Below are 17,172 nucleotides of genomic sequence, written 5' to 3'. Positions count from 1 at the left end.
CTTATTTTGAACACAACTGTATGTGTGTAACTAACCTATCAAAACTCAAGACCACCTCTAACATTATCTGCCAAAAATAACCGAAAAGTTTAATATTGGGTTACCAAGCATTTGCAGCCCATATCAGGGGTGTATGAAACAAATGTGTTACAGTGGTAATTTAGCACTGAAGTGTTCTCTTGAACATGACTTGAACCCAAAAGCTAATACGTTATAAGCAAGGGAGGGAACATTACAGCAAAAAGTGTGTAGTGACTCTCATAGCATACACTTTTACTAGTTATGTTCATTACCAAAGTAACTGATGGCACTCAAGCAAGACCTATCGCACTGACCTAACAAAAGCATTTGATGCAATTAAAAAAAGAATAAAGAGAATAAAGACTAAGGTGAAACCTGTGACAGCAGTGCTACTTAATACATCATGCTGATTTAATTAGAAGCTGAAAGAACAGCTAACAAACAGAATAAAAATGAAATGTTTCCTATTAAGTTACTGAACAAGCTGCAAGAATGTTTTAACGAACCAGCTAAGTGTCTGTTGGTGAAAGAATTTGTAAAAGGTGACCACCAAAATTATTCCAGTTTACTAAAATCGGATGAATGCAATCTGTTCTAGAATACCATTATGCAACTCCTGCTCAGAGATCAGCACTGGGCAGCCTTTGTTTTCTGACCAACTGAGAAGATACCTACTTCAAATACAGCTACTGTGTATTTGAACCTTGAAGCCTAAAACCGACAGCCATCTCTGAGAAAAAGACAATTCCATACAGTACATTTGACAATATGCACACTGTAGTGCTGTTACTCCTTGGAAACAAACGCAGAATAGGTTAGTTATAGAACTTCCCTAAAGTGAATATGAACAGGGGCCATCACCAAACTTGCTACAAGTTTGGGGACATTGGAATCCAACAGCCATAAAGGCTGTGAGGGCCCCCTGTATGGAATTAAAGAGAGAAAATTGGAGACTTGCCTCAGCCTGTACAGGGCACCAGTGAGACTCTACCTCAGCCGGTCCCATGGCATCGCTACAGGGAGAAGAGAGATCCTCAGTTTAGCACAACACGCACAGTCACTTACAGCCAAAGCACTGCTGTTTCAAATGACACCCCATTTTTCTCCACAGCCAAGTCAAACTCAACACTGTTAGATGGAATCTCACTGTGATTATGCACAAGGGTTTTCCCCTCTTCTCTAATGAATGTAGCTTTAGTAGTTTAGAGAAATTTCTCTTCAGTAACCACAGTAACATTGACTTTAATGGTGATAGGAGCCATCAAAATTCCAAAATGTCCTCTTTGACCTTGAATTTCTCCCTCCTTAAAATTAGGTTGTTTTCACAAGAAACCATTCACGGGGGCAGTGTATAACGAATGTGGCTGAATAGGTGAAGGTAGTAACAGAACTTCTGTTAACCTCTCCTGCAACACGGTATCACATCTATGACAAAATATACCTTGGAAACTGCATAGATCACTGCAATCATGCACTGGTTTTCAGTACAAACCTTTTTGGAGAGAGGTCCTTCCCTCTGTCATGAAGAAACAGTCTTAAGTTTTCAACATAGTTTATTACAATTTGCATAATCACAATACAGAGATGGTTCACATAACCTATTTGTGAGATTTCCTATGCAGATGACGATAAGCAGGCAAACAAAAACAGTGCTTGCTAACTGAAGCCCTCACCAAGCAAAGCTGGGGACATGAAGTCCAACAGCACCTAAAGGTGCTGTGAAGGCCTCACTCGTTTAGTACAGTAGTATATTTACAAAGACTTGCCTTGATAAAAGGTGCTGTACTGTTCACGTTACTCCAGCCGCTTCAAATTATTACGAACCATACTTACTAAACTTCACTTCTAAAAACCTAAACGGAACATAAGGGGAGGAAAAAAAGCCACACTGTATAACCGGCAACATCTCACAGGTCCAAATAAAAACCCTTATCCAAAATCGAAAGTCCCATGCGTAAACGAGTTGTTTTTTTCGTTTCCTCATTAGACGAGCTGAATAAAATTATTCTTAATGATTTGGCTTTTTTTAACAACACCACTAGATGAGAAAATGGTTGAATCACCAAACCTATTGAAGACCAGCAGTGGAGCTTCAATATCGGCCTCCCTGGGACATTACAGGAGGTCTCATGGCCATTGGTGGCCTTGGAGGGGCTCCCTGGTAAGGAGGAACCATAGGGGGGCCTTGGCCATATGGAGGCATCCCACCTGGCACATATCCAGGTACTGCTTGTGGTGGGGCGCCATATGGCCCTGAGAAAAAGAGCACAATCAGACAAGTATATCACATAGAACAAATGCTGACCAATATTCATCTTTTTTTCTGATGAGATGAATGAATGATGAGGACTGAAAAAGTTGAGGCACTGTACCATGCACGGAATGCCTGACTGCTGGCTGCTGTGATGGAACGCCTTGCTGAGGTGGCACCACAGCACCCAGTGTTCCGACGGCAGGGGCGCTGATGTGGGCTTGCCCTGTACTCGCTAGCTTACACTGATAGCGAGAGAGCTGAGCGCGTAGCTCCTCCTAACACACACACACGCGCACACACGCACACACAACAGCGCAGACACAAAGAGCAGTTAGACATAACAGTGATTTTACCTCACTGTATATACACACTATCATTTAAGTTGAATATTGATAGTAACAATTTGTGACTGGTTACAGATAATATCAGATATACTTTGATTTGCGTTAAACAACAAAGAAAAAAATTCCACCAACACTTTAGTAGACAAAAATAAGCTCAGCATCACACTTACAACACACCTTAGCAACTATCCCAACAATTGCATTCTGGCCTTATTACTTACTTCAGAAGAACAGATTTTTACATCTGTGTACTTACCAGAGATATATCCTCATCAGGGTGCATCAACTTACTGCTTGCACTGGTAGTGGTGAGGGTGGCAGGCTTACTTGTGACAGGGGTGGCAGGTTTGGCCACGGTGCTGCCAGTGTTGGCAGCAGGGGCCGTGGGCTGGCTGTAGGCTGGGAATGTGGCTTTGGGAGCAGCAGAGGACGGGGCAGAAGGGCCCGCTACTGCCCCCGACACACCCTGCTGAGCCTGGACACATGCAGGATTCCAAATGAGCCATAAACATTGTGTGCAGAGCCACAAAGGCTTTGTTTTAACCCACTTATAATACTATAGCATTTTTGTCAATAAAATTAGGAAAGTCAACATATACTGTAGACATGCAGTCTCAAGCAACACAAATAAGGCAAGCATAGGCCCATCTTTCAGTGCCAATTATTTACACCAGTTACTCAATCTGGCTTTGGAGGGTCACACTGACCAACTGATAATTACTTTAGTTCATTGACAAGTTTCATTGCAGAAATAACACTCATTATGCAGTGCTGTGACCCTCTAGGACAGCACTTCAGTAGCTGGGATGTACAGCCTTACTGGGCATTCACTAATAAACAGCTTCAGAAAATACAGGCATGAGCACTACATTATGAGTGCTTCTCACTTATGACTGTAGAGGCATGTGAGAAAATTTAAACAACTCAGGAGCATATGCATCAGGTCAATGAAATGCTTGAAAGATTTTAAATTTGGAATGAGATCAACGCTTTAAAAGCCTTTAAACAAACACACACACACACACACACACACACACACACACACACACACACACACACACACACACACACACACACACACATATATATACACATATACATACATACATACATATATATATATATATATTCCCCCTGAAATTCAAATGGACCAGCTGAGAATATTTGCTGCATGCCATTAATAGTTTTGCAAAAAGCCTAGTTTCACTAGGTCAGCAGGCTGCTGCGTACTTGCGACAGCGGTTTAGAGGGTGCTGACAAAGTGTCCACACCGGAGGAGGCTGAGCTAGTGCTGGGAGCTCGAGTCCCCATCTGCAGCACGGAGAGAGAGAGCAAAGAGCAAAGTCCCTCAGCACAGCTCCATCATACACTCCACTGAGCTGCTCACTCCTACAAATCAGGTTATGCTTACAATATATAACCTTATGCGCTTTAAAAGTGGCCCTAGAAATATTAGCGATCAGTCAATACGTTAATCTTACACTGTAAGTCTCAGCGGTTTTCATCGCAAATTTAGATGACAAGCTAACTAAACAATTCATCTAATAAAATAACGTACTGTAATCTTGCAATAACCCATGATAGACTAATGTGGGTGCCATTAATATCAGATTGCTAGGGTGGTTTAACGTGAAGGACAGGAAGGGCCACGCGCACCTGTCCTGCACTGGGGAACAAGGGCTTGGTTACAGCAGGCTGTGGGGTGGCCACTGTGGCTGCAGGTGTGGCTGCTCGGGGCATTATGCCTGGGGCTGTGGCTGCAGGAGCCTGAGGCAGGTGGTTCACCCCCGGACGATGACCCATAGGAGGAGGCATGCCTGTCAGAGGCAGCAAATGATTAGCTGCATCTTCCACAACCGGTAAATTCATGTACACACTATACAATGGTCAATGGTGAGGCTGCTTTACCTGGTGGCATGCCTGGCATCATCGGAGGCATTCCTGGTCCAGGCGGCATCATCCCACCCATTGCCATCATACTGTGTTTAAACAGCAATAGCATCAGTACTTCACATTACATGACACAGCCATGGGCAACTATAGTAGGGCCTCAAAATTCTCACCCGGGTGGCATTCCAGGCATGACCGGTGGCATCCCTGGCATCATAGGAGGCACGCCAGGCATCATCGGAGGCATTCCTGAAAGGAAAAAAAAAAGAAAAAAAAAGACTGAACCATGTCAAAGGCATGTATTAAAATCTTTCTAACGTTTATTTAAAATTAACTTTTCTGAATTACTTGTATAATGCATCACATGATAAAATGTTGCAAATAAATACAAGAGATAATGGTTTAACTACATTTAGCCATGTGTGATTCCTCAACTTTGAAAATCACTTCAGTGAATCATAACTTCTGTCAACCAGTTTAAATTACAGCTCACCCGAGTAGGTCCCAGGTGGTATCCCTGGTGCTGGAACTGGGGCCATACCAGGCTGTGTCATTGGAGCATAAGCAGCCTGGGGTTGTGCTGCTGGCTGCTGGAATGAGGGCCCTGCCTCTTCATCATCCTCCTCCTCATCTGAATCATCCTGGTTCTGCTTTTTTTTCTGGTTTTCTGTGACAAAAGAACAGTGTTGGGAAATTTCTCTTAACCAGAGAAATAGCGCAAAATATAAAAGGTGAGGAAGTCACTACAACAGACACTGAAATACCCTGTGTTTTTTGCTCAAGCACACGTCTCCTTTCTTCCATATCCTTCTCTGGAATACCCTCCATTCCATAAATTTCCAGTTCTATGTCTGTTCTCCCAGGTATTGCGTTGGGAACACCATCAATAGTTTCTTTGTGAACCTACGCACACACTCACACTCTTAAGATCAAGTCACTCAACCAATATGGAATGCACGGTTATAAAAAATGATCAAATCTCTCACCTGCATACAATGGATGGCCAGGCCTGGACCAGTGTACAGCTTCTTATGACATATGTGACATTTGAAGTGTTTCGCTTTTTGATGCTGAATGAGAATCTTTTCATCATCAAAATCCCTATTACAATACCTGTACATAGTAATTAAGGTTACGTTCGCTTGAAGCAAGATGGGCTAATTTAAGTTAGATCTGATAAGAGATTTATTAGGAAAAATGTGATCTTGTAGCTAGCTAATTACAATGTGCGGTGGCAAGAGTGTTAGGTATCGTATGAAGTACCTAGCAAGCAAACAAGCCAGCCATTTGATAGATATAAACTCTGTTAATTTCCGTGACAGAAAAAGCACGACTTGCCTTGCGTTAGTTAGCGTCAGTCCAGCAAGGTAAATAATCTCTCATAAAGCGAACACTGCTTTACTTTTTAGTTCTCCTAAAAATAACATTATTGTAGCTATATAATAAGAATAACACGCAATCTTATTGCGTAACTCGTACGGTAAATAAATTCATAATACTATCTAGCCAGCTGGAATTAGATTAGAATATTAGTGGCTAGCTAGCTAGCAAGTTATTAACCATTGTTGACAAGATTGTTAGCTTAGCTAACTAGTTAGCCCGCTAATACGACAAAACAAACATTTTCACTTAAAATACTGGAACAAAGATTAGTACTCTATTATTAAAGGATACCAACACCATGGCTTCATTTGCTTCTTCTTTTTCCTTCCCATGATTAAGCAGAGTACGTTTAAGTCTCAAAATCACCGAGAAGTAACTAACCTACTAGGTCAGTTAAACATTGACAACAGAAAATGGCGTAAATGTGAAACGCTGGCGTCGCTCATCCTGGAAATAGCTAGCTAACTAGCCAAGAGATGCAATACTGCCTCTAACAGGACCGGAGCATGTAGTGAAGAATTTACGGGGAAAAAAGTTTTAATTACCAACAGCATCTGAAACCTCCATATAAAATATATTTAAGATCTTTATTGTTGTTGTTGTTTTTAACTTTTCTACAGTACGTGTTTCTGTAACGTTCCTACATTTTGTCTACGTCGTGGTTGGAGATTAATATGTAGAACAGCATTTGTGTAAAGAAATTTACAGCAAGGATTTGGCCTAACCATAAACTGTGGACCTACACATATTTGCAGAAAAAGCTAAACGGTAGATTATGTATGCCACCATAGTTCTGTGATTCACACCCATCCCTTTACCCTGATTATATATATATATATATATATATATATATATATATATATATATATATATATATATATATATATATATATATTTTAATATATCATGCAATTGCAGGTTTGATAACTTATTACAGCTCAAAAATGCTAAATCACCACCACATTGATAGGTACACAACTGAATATTATGTACATCGTCAGTGCATGTGTGTGTGTGCGCTTAGTACTATCTTAAATTCTTAATAGCACATGGCTCTTAAATACAGCACCACTACAAAGCATCCTACTCTTAGTGCCTTAATTCAGACAAGATAAAAAAACATTATTTATTTGTTTTTATTAAGGCAAGCTTTCACAAACTTGCAAACGTTACGACCCTGTCTAGGTTGGGAAGTCGTAACGTAGGGTTTGAGTGCAAGAGTGGTAATAATGAATAATGGGATGCAAACCAGACAAACAGGTTGACAGCCAAGGTCAAGTGTATTTATAAGTTTTGGTGTTCAGATACAGAAATATACAAGAAACTGGTGCAATAGCTTCAGGAGTGGCCCAGGCCAACACAATAAAGAAAACCACACTAGTAACAAAAAGACAAGTGACTAAGCTAACAAAAAGAAACACACACTGACTACACTGGTATAAACAGAGATAAATCCGCAGCCACTACCCACCTCCAATGTGTAACTACTATATACAGGACAATATATACAAGACACAAATTAACCAGCAACCAAACCAATAAGGGACAAAACAAACCATAAATCAAGAGGAGAATCCAAGCAATCACAATAGACGAAGGGGGAGAGAAGAGAAGAAGAAGAAGAAGAAGAAGAAGAAGAAGAAGAAGAAGAGGGGACGAAAAACAAAACAAAACACCAATCTCTTCTCTAATTAACACTAAAATGAGCTGTCTTCCCTTCCTCTACCTTTTACATGGGCCCCAGCTCACTGGAAAACCTGGTACGGATCAGAATGGGGAAAACAAGAAAGTCAGAGGCAAAACCTGGAACACAGGGAAGACAAACACACATACAGTTGGATATAACACAAATTACCCAAAGCTTTTGCATTCAGTAATATTTACATATTGCAAAATACATATTTATAAAATATGTATAAATTACATTTTCTAAATTTTATTTTACACATCATTATGGGTTTACTACTACTCTACATGAAATTTACTCTACGTTCTATCATATCTTCCACAATTTTATCTTCTCTCAGGTCTGTTCCTCTTTTGCCTACATTTATGGTTTGATACAGAAATATAAAGCAAACAGATGAATATTCATAGTTCCAAGGCATGTAGACAATCACATGCTTCCATTGCTGATCTAAAATTTTATAGCTGCTGTAATTGAATTTTCTAAGTTTTTGCTAACTTTAACTGAGGGAATATTTGTAACCTCCAAATATTTGCTTTGATACTTTTTTAATGAGACATTTTTAATGATACATTTTACATACTGTATTAGGCCAATGTATGAAACCCATTCGTTGTGGTATAGTCCTTCTTTCACAAGGCCACTAGGTATTATGGAACCTTACTGATGTCACATTAGCACTTTTAACTCATTTTCACAGAGATTAATGTGCACACAGCACACAGAATGATAACATTCATTAATCTCATACAACCCTCCATAAAGGGCTATTCATTTCTATTCTCACACAGCATGCCACATATGAATAGCAGATTGAGAACACGAAATGTATAGTCTGTTTGCAAAAGTGCAGAAGACTTATTCAAATTTCCATAAAAACATAATTGTCAGGCAAGGACAAGTTTAATACGATATTAAAGAAGCAAGTCTCTGATCATTTAAAATTACATTAGTTGAGTGTATTCAAATGGTTTGTAACCTTTGAGTTACTATTAGAACAGACATAAGTTTGTGCAACATTTTCAGCATTAACCACAATCAGCATAAATGTATGCAAATGTATTTACTCTCTAGTAAACAATCCTAACAGCATTAGCTAACTGCTCAATGCCATATCATTTTAAAGCTAAACAATGTACCTCCAAAAGAACTGAGAACCACAAGATGAAACTTAAGACAAACAAAACAGGGAGGTAAAAATGTTTAAGGTCACTAAAGTTAACTTTTTTGTTGAAATTGCAAACCAATTATTTGTTTGACCCAGAGAATTTGTTTTTCCTGTAGGCTCCTTTAGATATCTTTAAAACACATATTAAGCATAGAAAAATACTTTGCAGAAACAAGTTACAATTTGTACATTCACATAACAAACACAAATCAGGAACTTCAATCTTCACATAAGAGTTTAAGTCTCATTCAGCAGAAATGTTTGGACAGTGGGTGTTTGTTTCATTTTATATAAGGTTTCAGCAGGCTTTGGGCACCCCCCCCCAATGAAAAAAAAATCTCTGTAAGGGTGATGTATGATAGAATAATCACACAAGAAATACACGGTTACATGTACATGTACAACATAGGGGAAATGCACATACAGTTAGAGAAAACTGTTTTAATAAACAGATATTGCAGGTAATTGGGAAATTTTTTTTTAATGTAGCTGCCAATATCAAAGGAATTTTCTCTTAATAAATACTTCCACACTTCCATTAAAACCAAACTGACTCCATCTATTCCACTGTAATATAAAACCAGAAAAGCACAGTATGCAATGTGGATTTGCTTTCCATTCTTTGAGTACTTTTCGATAACTACATTGCTCAGGGATCCTCTTTGTTTGTTCCAAAGGCTTTACCAAACCTACTTGGCTTATTCTTTATATGAGAAGTAGGTTTCTAAGGTCTGCCCCATTTCTTCCTTCTTCTCACAGTTCCTGGCTGCTGTGTCTGTTAGCCCACTCCCAGAGCTTTCTTCATATTTTCATAGACTACATAGGAGATGCTGACAGCAGGAATGACCTTAAGGAAGTTGGGGGCAATGCCACGGTAGAGACCTGGTACACCCTCATGGGAGACTATATACTTGAACTGACCCAACATGGACAGCTGTGGAGCACCCTCTATGGAGGCTGGGGAGTATCAAGTACATAATGAGAACCTGGTTAATCACCAATGATGCATTTTTCATACTTAAAGATCCAATCCAGGTCAATATTATGCTGAAACACACAAGAAGATAAAAATAACAGTATTGTACAAATGATTTTTCATTACATAAAATCAGTCATCCATCAGTATTGTCCAACTTTCTGGCCCTTACTCACCCTGGGCTTGCATACGAGTGCGGATGAGGGACAGTGGATAACTGGCTAGCTGACCACAGGTGCTTGACACAGTGCCACAGGCGAGCAGCACCAAAACCCCAGGGTCAGCTGAACCTGTACAGTACTGCTGCAACCATGCATTCTTCAGAGTCTGGGCAGAGAAAGAGAGAGAGAGAAAGAGAGTGCGAGAGAGAGAGAGAGAGAGAGAGAGAGAGAGAGAGAGAGAGAAAGGGGAAGGAAAAAAGCGATAGAAAGATACTTATCAGCTGGCAATTGAAAGAGACTAAATGGCACAGACGCAAATACTCATGCACTGACCCAGTACCCACTCCAAAAGGCAATTAGCAGAAAAAACATGAGATAACATCTCCTAACAATGTTTTAAAGACATTTTCACACATAGACAGCTAGATCGATACCTCATAGACAGCTAGATCGATGCCAGCATAAGGAATGATGCCCAGTGTGTTGGGCACATAGCCTCTATAGAAGGCCAGAACCCCTTCTTTACGCAGCATCTGCCTGGCGCAGTCTATTGTCCCTGAGTACTGCCCTGTCTTGCGTAGAGTAAGACGCGTCTTCAGCACCTAGGAGAGTAGAACGGATAGCAGGCAGAAAGAGTTCGGCAGCAAAAGCAATATGCAAAGGAACAAAAAGAGTGTGGGGGGGAAAAAAAGCAAATATTTCAGTCAGTCAGGAGAGGAGAAAATGGAAGGATAGTAAATAAATGAGAGAAGAGGAAAGCAAGCAGATGAGAGACTGCAAAGGTGGAACAGGATGCTAATTTGGAACAAAGGAAATAACGTCCTGCTGCTCTTAACATCTCTAAATGAATGGCCTTGATTGTGATTATATCTCACTGCTCCACTGCTGCACCACAAGAAGTTCATTTTCACCACACAGACTGACAGGTACCAGAGAGTGAGTCTGCCCCTTGTGAATCAAATAAAACTCCTCAAGATTCACAGGAGCTACCAGAAACTCCCAGATCTTCACTAACTGCTAATCAAACAGCTCTATGTACCTGACAGTAAGCTCTTACTGTTAAAGTTTAAATAAAGTCTTAAATCTTGAAATAGAAAATAGATTTTAAAAATTAAGTTGTTTTCATGGTGGCCAAGATGACTTTCTAAGCTCAAACCTAAGGTGCAGTTTGATGACCAGTTCATGCTTTGGGGGAGCATGAGATGCTTCCTGAAGGTAGCAGATGTTTTCACAGCTAGAAACTAATGATATCTGTTTCATATGTGTGAGACCATTAACTGAAACCCTTAAGGGGGAAAGGGGCAAAAATAAAAACCTAATCAAGCAAATGTGCATTTTTTATATTCTGGTATGGCATTCCAGTTGCTAGTCACAAGTACATTTGATTAAGTTTTTTTAAAACTGCAAATTTGTCTTGGTTATTCTTGCTGCATAAAGTATGTTAACATGTGTATTGATTGAGCACTGTAGGACAATTAAAATACATGGCTCCATGTATTTTATCCATGTATAAAACGCCATAATACACCAATACATTATTGAAAAACAATAACCTAACCCTACATTCTCACTCTCACCTCCATGGGGTAGATGATGGTTTGAGCAGTGGCTCCAGCCAGTGAGCCAGCAACAAACCTCTCCTGCACCCTCAGTGTGCCCCCTTCTTTACAGCCTCGAATCACCCACTTTATCTGCAGACATGAGGTGGACAAGAAATGGATATGACATGGAGGTGAGGACAGTAGTGGAGATGGAAAGTAGCACCTTATGTCAAAAAGAAATGTCCACCCACTGGTGTACCTAATTTTTAGGTGCTAAGCTAACTCCTAAAGGGGAGGAGTTCACTGCACACCACTGCGTGCTGTGCAGGTCAGGTGAAATGAAGGAGCTAGGTACAGACATGAGTAGAGTGAGTTGTCTTACCTGTTCATAGGCCATGAACTTTATGGCAGACTCGGGAGCGATTTTTAATACATTTATGCCATTGCCTCTCCATAAGGACCTGACGCCGCCTTCCCGCACCATTCCACGCAGTCCAGTCCATAAGCTAAAACCACCCGAGCCATGAACCTGCAGGAACAAGGCAGGGCCAGGTTTTCCAAAAGTACTGGAACAAAGGTCACTGAATTGGTAGAGTAAGTATCAGACTGAACACTCTCTCTGTCTCACACACATTTAAGATGATTGTAGCATTACAATGGAAAACCTGGCCCAGTTCAATACTCTTTTATTCAAATACAATAGCGCTCTCTCGACTGAACACGAGCGCAAGTGAAACATTTTTATTGGCAAACTCTCCAAACCATCAGTAAAAATGATAGGACTGTGACCATATGGTCTGACTATACCTGAAGAAAAACCTTGAGTCTATCTAGCGGGGCAGTTCCTGTTCTGGACACAACTCCCGCTATTGCTCCAGCAACCAGCTGCCTCCAGACCAACCCTGTCCTCCGCTCCCACTCAGAAAACTCATCCGGCACAGTCAGCTGTTCTCCAATATCAAGCATCTACAGCAACATTCATCGCAGTATAATAATGGGGTTCTCTTCACCCTGAAGATTCAAATAACAAGACTGTCCTTGAATTTCAGAAACTGACCAATGAGTGCTTCCAGTAGTGGGCGATGTCCTCCATTTTGTGGAAAGGGTTAAACAGGAAATGGTCTCGCCATTCATTCCAGTCAATTGTCATGGTGCCATCCCTGTCTATACTGGATAATAGCAGAGCAAATAAAGGGTGAATAATGTCTTGCCCACTTTATATGAAAACCTTATCTTGATGAAAAAAATAGAAAAAGGCCAAATTAACAAAAGTTAAAAGGCTTTATGTGCCTCCTCTCTCTGATGACTAACCTTTGCAGTATCCTACAGGCCTCCTCAAAAGATACCTTCACACCTAAGGTGTACAAGGACTGCTGGATTTCCCCCACATCTATGTGACCTGAATTATCATAAAATATACTGAAAGTTCTGCATAAAAGTTGATAAAATTGACAAAGTACTAAAGAACAAAATACAGATCCCAACCCAGCATTTGAACTGCTCCATAAGTGGATAACAAAAATACAGCTAGTAGAAAGCATTCATTATTTTATTGATTTTGCAGGTATGCATGTGAGTACATTTTTAAAATATATGGTGGATATTGATTTGTTCAGAGAGAAATCCAGAAAACAGGGTGCCTTATAATGTTAAATATGGGGTGCCTTATAATGTTAAATAAACCTATGCTGTGGTTTAGAATTATGGCTTGTTCTATCAGTCTCATCACAGAGTACCATTATTTAGTGAGAGCAGACTGATATGTGTGCAGACAGTGCACAGACCATCGTTGTTACGGTCCAAGCTGCAGAACATGTGCCTCAGCTCCTTCTCATGGTTGCGCAGATACCGGCTGAATTCCTCAAAGTCCAGCTGTCCATCTCGATTGGTATCACTCACACGCACTATCTGAAGAAATGAGAGCCAGGTGAGACAGGAGTTAGAAGCAGTGAATGCTGTGAAACTGGAGAAATAAGCAGTGAAGCCCTGGATAAGTATTAAAGACTGTGAGACAAGAGTGAGAAACAGTGAAGGCTTGGAGACAAGAGTGAGAAGCAGTGAAGGATGGGAGACTGGAGGGAGAAACAGTGTATTCTATTAGACATTACATATTTCATATGAAATTCATTTTAATTATTTTTTTTTGCATGTGTTCACAGTATATTTTTCTTCTATAGGTTAAAGTATCCAAATGCATGATAACCGTCACAATCAATGTATCATTAGATTCTTCATTCATCAGTTTGAGTTTTTAATCAATGAACCGGGTCTTTGTTATCAGGGTGCACACTTCTGTTTCTGCATGTTACCTGTAATAACAGATAGCCTGGAACAGTCATGTCAATGTTTACCTCAATCATTTTAGCAATGCTTAGAATTTAAGCATTTAAGTTTTAGAATTTAATAACTGAATTTCAGGTTCCTGAAAGCCTCTGTGCTGTGTGCCTGTAAGGCCTCTTCACTGTATTCCTGTAAGGTCTCTGTGCTGTGTGCCTGTAAGGCCTCTTCACTGTATTCCTGTAAGGTCTCTGTGCTGTGTGCCTGTAAGGCCTCTTCACTGTATTCCTGTAAGGTCTCTGTGTTCTGTGCCTGTAAGGCCTCTTCACTGTATTCCTGTAAGGTCTCTGTGTTCTGTGCCGTATATGTCGCTATACTGTTTGAGTGTGAGATTGTTAAAAAAAGGAAAAGAGAGTGAATGTGAGGAAAGTAGAGACAGTGTCAGACTGGAGTGATTCTATTAATAGCCCGTAGTGTTTAGGAAGTGACCCTATAGTGTAAGATGCTAAATCAAAAATCTTTTTTTTTTAAAAAGAAAAGGTTGCTTAAGGAATAAGTAGCTTCCTCAGAAGATTTTAAAAACAGATCAACAGCCTCCAAACTCCAGTAAAATTTGCATGGCAGTGGCAGTCAGTGAAACTGCAAAACAGGATATAAGGTGAAGCCTGAATAGCTTTAGTCTCTAAAACATTAGGACACCTCTGAATTATTAAGACAGGTCAATTACCTGATTTAGAATAAAACATCAGGTAGCGTTCCCACGGAAGTTGCACTTTCAGAAATGACGTAAAACTTGTTAACGTGATACTGAAACATGTGCTCTCCTCCCTATGTGACATTTAAAATAGCACTGGGGTCACATGATAAGGCTGCGGGTAGCCTACATCGCGACACAAACTGTGTCAAGAAGAGTTGCCACTTTAATAACCCCTAAAAGGAAGACATCATCACCACCACCACCACCCCAAAAAAAGAAGGACATACGAGGTACGGAGGTACGGAGATATAACACTACAACACACAAAATTAAAACCATAAGTTAATTAGCTAGCTAATATTGCTGACGAATCTGATCTTGAAATCCGTCATATAAATTCATATTTTACTCACTAAACTTACCACTTACTTACATTGTTTAAGTCTAGCAGTGTAGAGAAGGCATGAAATTCATATTTTCTACTCTTTGAAAGGAAAGGATGTGCTGACCACTGACAACCAATGAAATACAAATATTTGTTTCGGCATGTATGTGAACATACTGACAATGTAAAGTAATATTAATCAATGGAAAACAACTACTGGTTCACTACAAAAGTAACGTTATGACAAACAGGTGTCAGTCCAGGCGTTCCATCGAACGGAGGACAGCGAGCTGAACCACCGGACTGTCCGGCCTAAAACCGGACGTCTAGTGTCAACTAATAAAAGGCCTAATTACATATGGATTACTTGTCATTGATAACCTTTAGACCCCCTTTGACTTTCATTTGACGTTCTCGATGGACTAATACAGTTTTGAGATTGGATCTAGACACTGATAATGGTGATCACGAACCAAAGATCTTTTTTTTTCTTCTTCTTTTCCTTTTTGAGCTTGAGTTCTAATGACGTATTGATGCAGCCCTTTTCTACAAGTATAAATGATAACTGGGATTATGTAATGTAGTATTCTTACGGATCTGCATTGCTTACCTCCTCTACGTCACTTTGAACGACACCCCAAGCATCCAGTCCAGCACGAAGTTCGTTTATGTCTATTCTACCATCTTTATTTAAATCCAGTTGATCGAACAGTTCGGCCCATCGTTTTTCTCGCTCTGGTTCAGACACGTCGTTATCTTGACAGCGAGCTCGGGTCCATTCAAAAGGGAAGCGAGAGCCTGCTTCACCCATGTGAAAACGGGAGTTCCACAAGTTATGCTACAAACGGGCAATATCACTTTTCACGAATCGAGGCTGGTACAGTCTATTAAACTAAGCGGGACGGTGTCATGCCACCTCAACTCACCTCAAGAGGATTTACGTTTGGGTTCCGTCACCAACGATTGCGCACTTCACCTGTCAGCGTTCCCTTATAATATTCCTCGGAAGTGCACCAACTAAAATCCAGTACAGTGACCTGCCGCAGAGAAATTGCACTGCTGAGATCTTTAATCCTGTTGGCATGGGCAAAACTCTGTGCCAGTGTAAATGTGCGCCTCTATGTGTAATATTAATGCCTGTATCCGTTACAGCGACTCTTGCCGAAGATGCTTAATATCCTATTTTTAATTCCTAGGAGTTATCTTCGTCCTGTCGTTGCTTGCGTGTGTATCCAGAACGAGCACAAGGACTATGCCCCGTTTACCACGTATCGTGCATGGATAAATCATCACCTGTGCTTATAGGAGAGGTGGGGGGGGGGGGGGTAACCTACTCAGTCATGCACAATTTCAGGAACCTGTTTGACTGGACACTTCACCTATGAGTACACGCTACCCTGTAAGCGTTCTATTTCCCTTAGCTCTGCATCATGCCGGCTTGAAATAACTGTAATTGAGAGTTTGGATAAATTCTGTAAATACGTTTTGTTTAAAATGAGGATTATTTCCAATTATTTCAAAAAGCTCAAAGAGTTGTCATTAGGCTATACTAATCACAAATTCAATTCGAGGTGGGCGCATTTCCACTGGGTTATAGTGAAGTGCATTACAGGCCTACTGAATAAGTTTCTCTCATATCACCATTAATGTGTATTCAAATATATGAAAGCTAACCCAATATCACCTAGCCTCCAGAAACTGTATACACTTTATAACTTTATAATATGTATTTGAAGGTAAATCTTTAATTCTGTCTCCTAATACACAATTAGGAGACACAATAAAGTGGCGAGTGGTAATTTATGGGTTAATCAAAAGCAACAATGCCCGCTTTGATACTAGCGCATTAGTTATTATTAGAATGGACTATATATGACGTAGATCCACTGTGCAGTGATGAAACGACTGGAAACTAATGAATCAGCACTTGTAGGATTGGACAAGATTAAGGACGAGGGATTTTGCTATGACCCTTCACAACCCATCTAAAGCAGTCAAATAATCATATTTTTACGGAGATAATTAAAATCTGACTAAGATGTGTAAGTTTAAGACTTTTAAGGTAAGCATGTTAGCACCTTATTTTGTTAACAAGTGGGATTTACTATGCTATGCTATATATATATATATATATATATATATATATATATATATATATATATATATATATATACACACACACACACACACACACACACACACACACACACACACACACACACACACACACACACTGTATATAAAATACAATATTCTGGCAACCCAGAAATCTTTACAGAACTCAGTGAGGCAGGAAAGATGTCAATTTCATTTGCTTTTTGCTTTTTGAAGACAACACTGAAAATAAGCATGAATTGAAGATGGCATTACAGATGGTGTTACGGATCT

At 40.0% G+C, this 17,172-nt stretch overlaps 2 protein-coding genes and 1 long non-coding RNA gene across 10 annotated transcripts; 1 reads left to right on the top strand and 2 right to left on the bottom strand.

Annotated features, from left to right (window-relative positions):
* Positions 1-1,556: 1,556 nt before the first annotated feature.
* On the bottom strand, positions 1,557-6,327 carry znf207a (zinc finger protein 207, a). Of its 2 annotated transcripts, XM_027005219.3 has the most exons (11): positions 6,184-6,327; positions 5,496-5,622; positions 5,274-5,412; positions 5,003-5,176; positions 4,683-4,758; positions 4,528-4,598; positions 4,276-4,436; positions 3,850-3,930; positions 2,876-3,094; positions 2,394-2,550; positions 1,557-2,274 (listed from the first exon to the last, which is right to left on the bottom strand). In XM_027005219.3, exons 1-11 carry the CDS (start codon positions 6,222-6,224, stop codon positions 2,114-2,116), a joined length of 1,407 nt encoding a protein of 468 aa, XP_026861020.2. In that variant the 5' UTR covers positions 6,225-6,327; the 3' UTR covers positions 1,557-2,113. The 2 variants fall into 2 exon arrangements, with proteins under 2 accessions (XP_026861020.2, XP_026861023.2); XM_027005222.3 differs by lacking the exon at positions 3,850-3,930.
* An 828-nt stretch (positions 6,328-7,155) lies between these two features.
* On the bottom strand, positions 7,156-15,905 carry slc25a23b (solute carrier family 25 member 23b). 7 transcript variants are annotated; one of them, XM_081710973.1, is made up of 11 exons: positions 15,711-15,905; positions 15,395-15,585; positions 13,210-13,333; positions 12,737-12,824; positions 12,483-12,594; positions 12,233-12,391; positions 11,808-11,954; positions 11,462-11,575; positions 10,319-10,486; positions 9,900-10,050; positions 7,156-9,704 (listed from the first exon to the last, which is right to left on the bottom strand). In XM_081710973.1, exons 3-11 carry the CDS (start codon positions 13,238-13,240, stop codon positions 9,526-9,528), a joined length of 1,149 nt encoding a protein of 382 aa, XP_081567099.1. In that variant the 5' UTR covers positions 13,241-13,333; positions 15,395-15,585; positions 15,711-15,905; the 3' UTR covers positions 7,156-9,525. The 7 variants fall into 7 exon arrangements, with proteins under 7 accessions (XP_081567099.1, XP_081567100.1, XP_026860995.2 ...); XM_081710974.1 differs by having other exon boundaries at positions 15,395-15,582; XM_027005194.3 differs by having other exon boundaries at positions 15,395-15,905.
* Positions 13,340-15,141, top strand: LOC145656987 (uncharacterized). Its single transcript, XR_014122737.1, has 2 exons — positions 13,340-14,697; positions 15,036-15,141. It is a non-coding gene; the product is annotated as an uncharacterized LOC145656987 (long non-coding RNA).
* Positions 15,906-17,172: the final 1,267 nt, after the last annotated feature.

This window comes from Electrophorus electricus, chromosome 3, assembly GCF_041902795.1.
Source record: "Electrophorus electricus isolate QZ-2024a chromosome 3, ASM4190279v1, whole genome shotgun sequence".
Classification (NCBI taxonomy): domain Eukaryota; kingdom Metazoa; phylum Chordata; class Actinopteri; order Gymnotiformes; family Gymnotidae; genus Electrophorus; species Electrophorus electricus.
The sequence above is the reverse complement of the archived record's forward strand: the minus strand, read 5'-3'. Positions and strand labels throughout refer to the sequence as shown.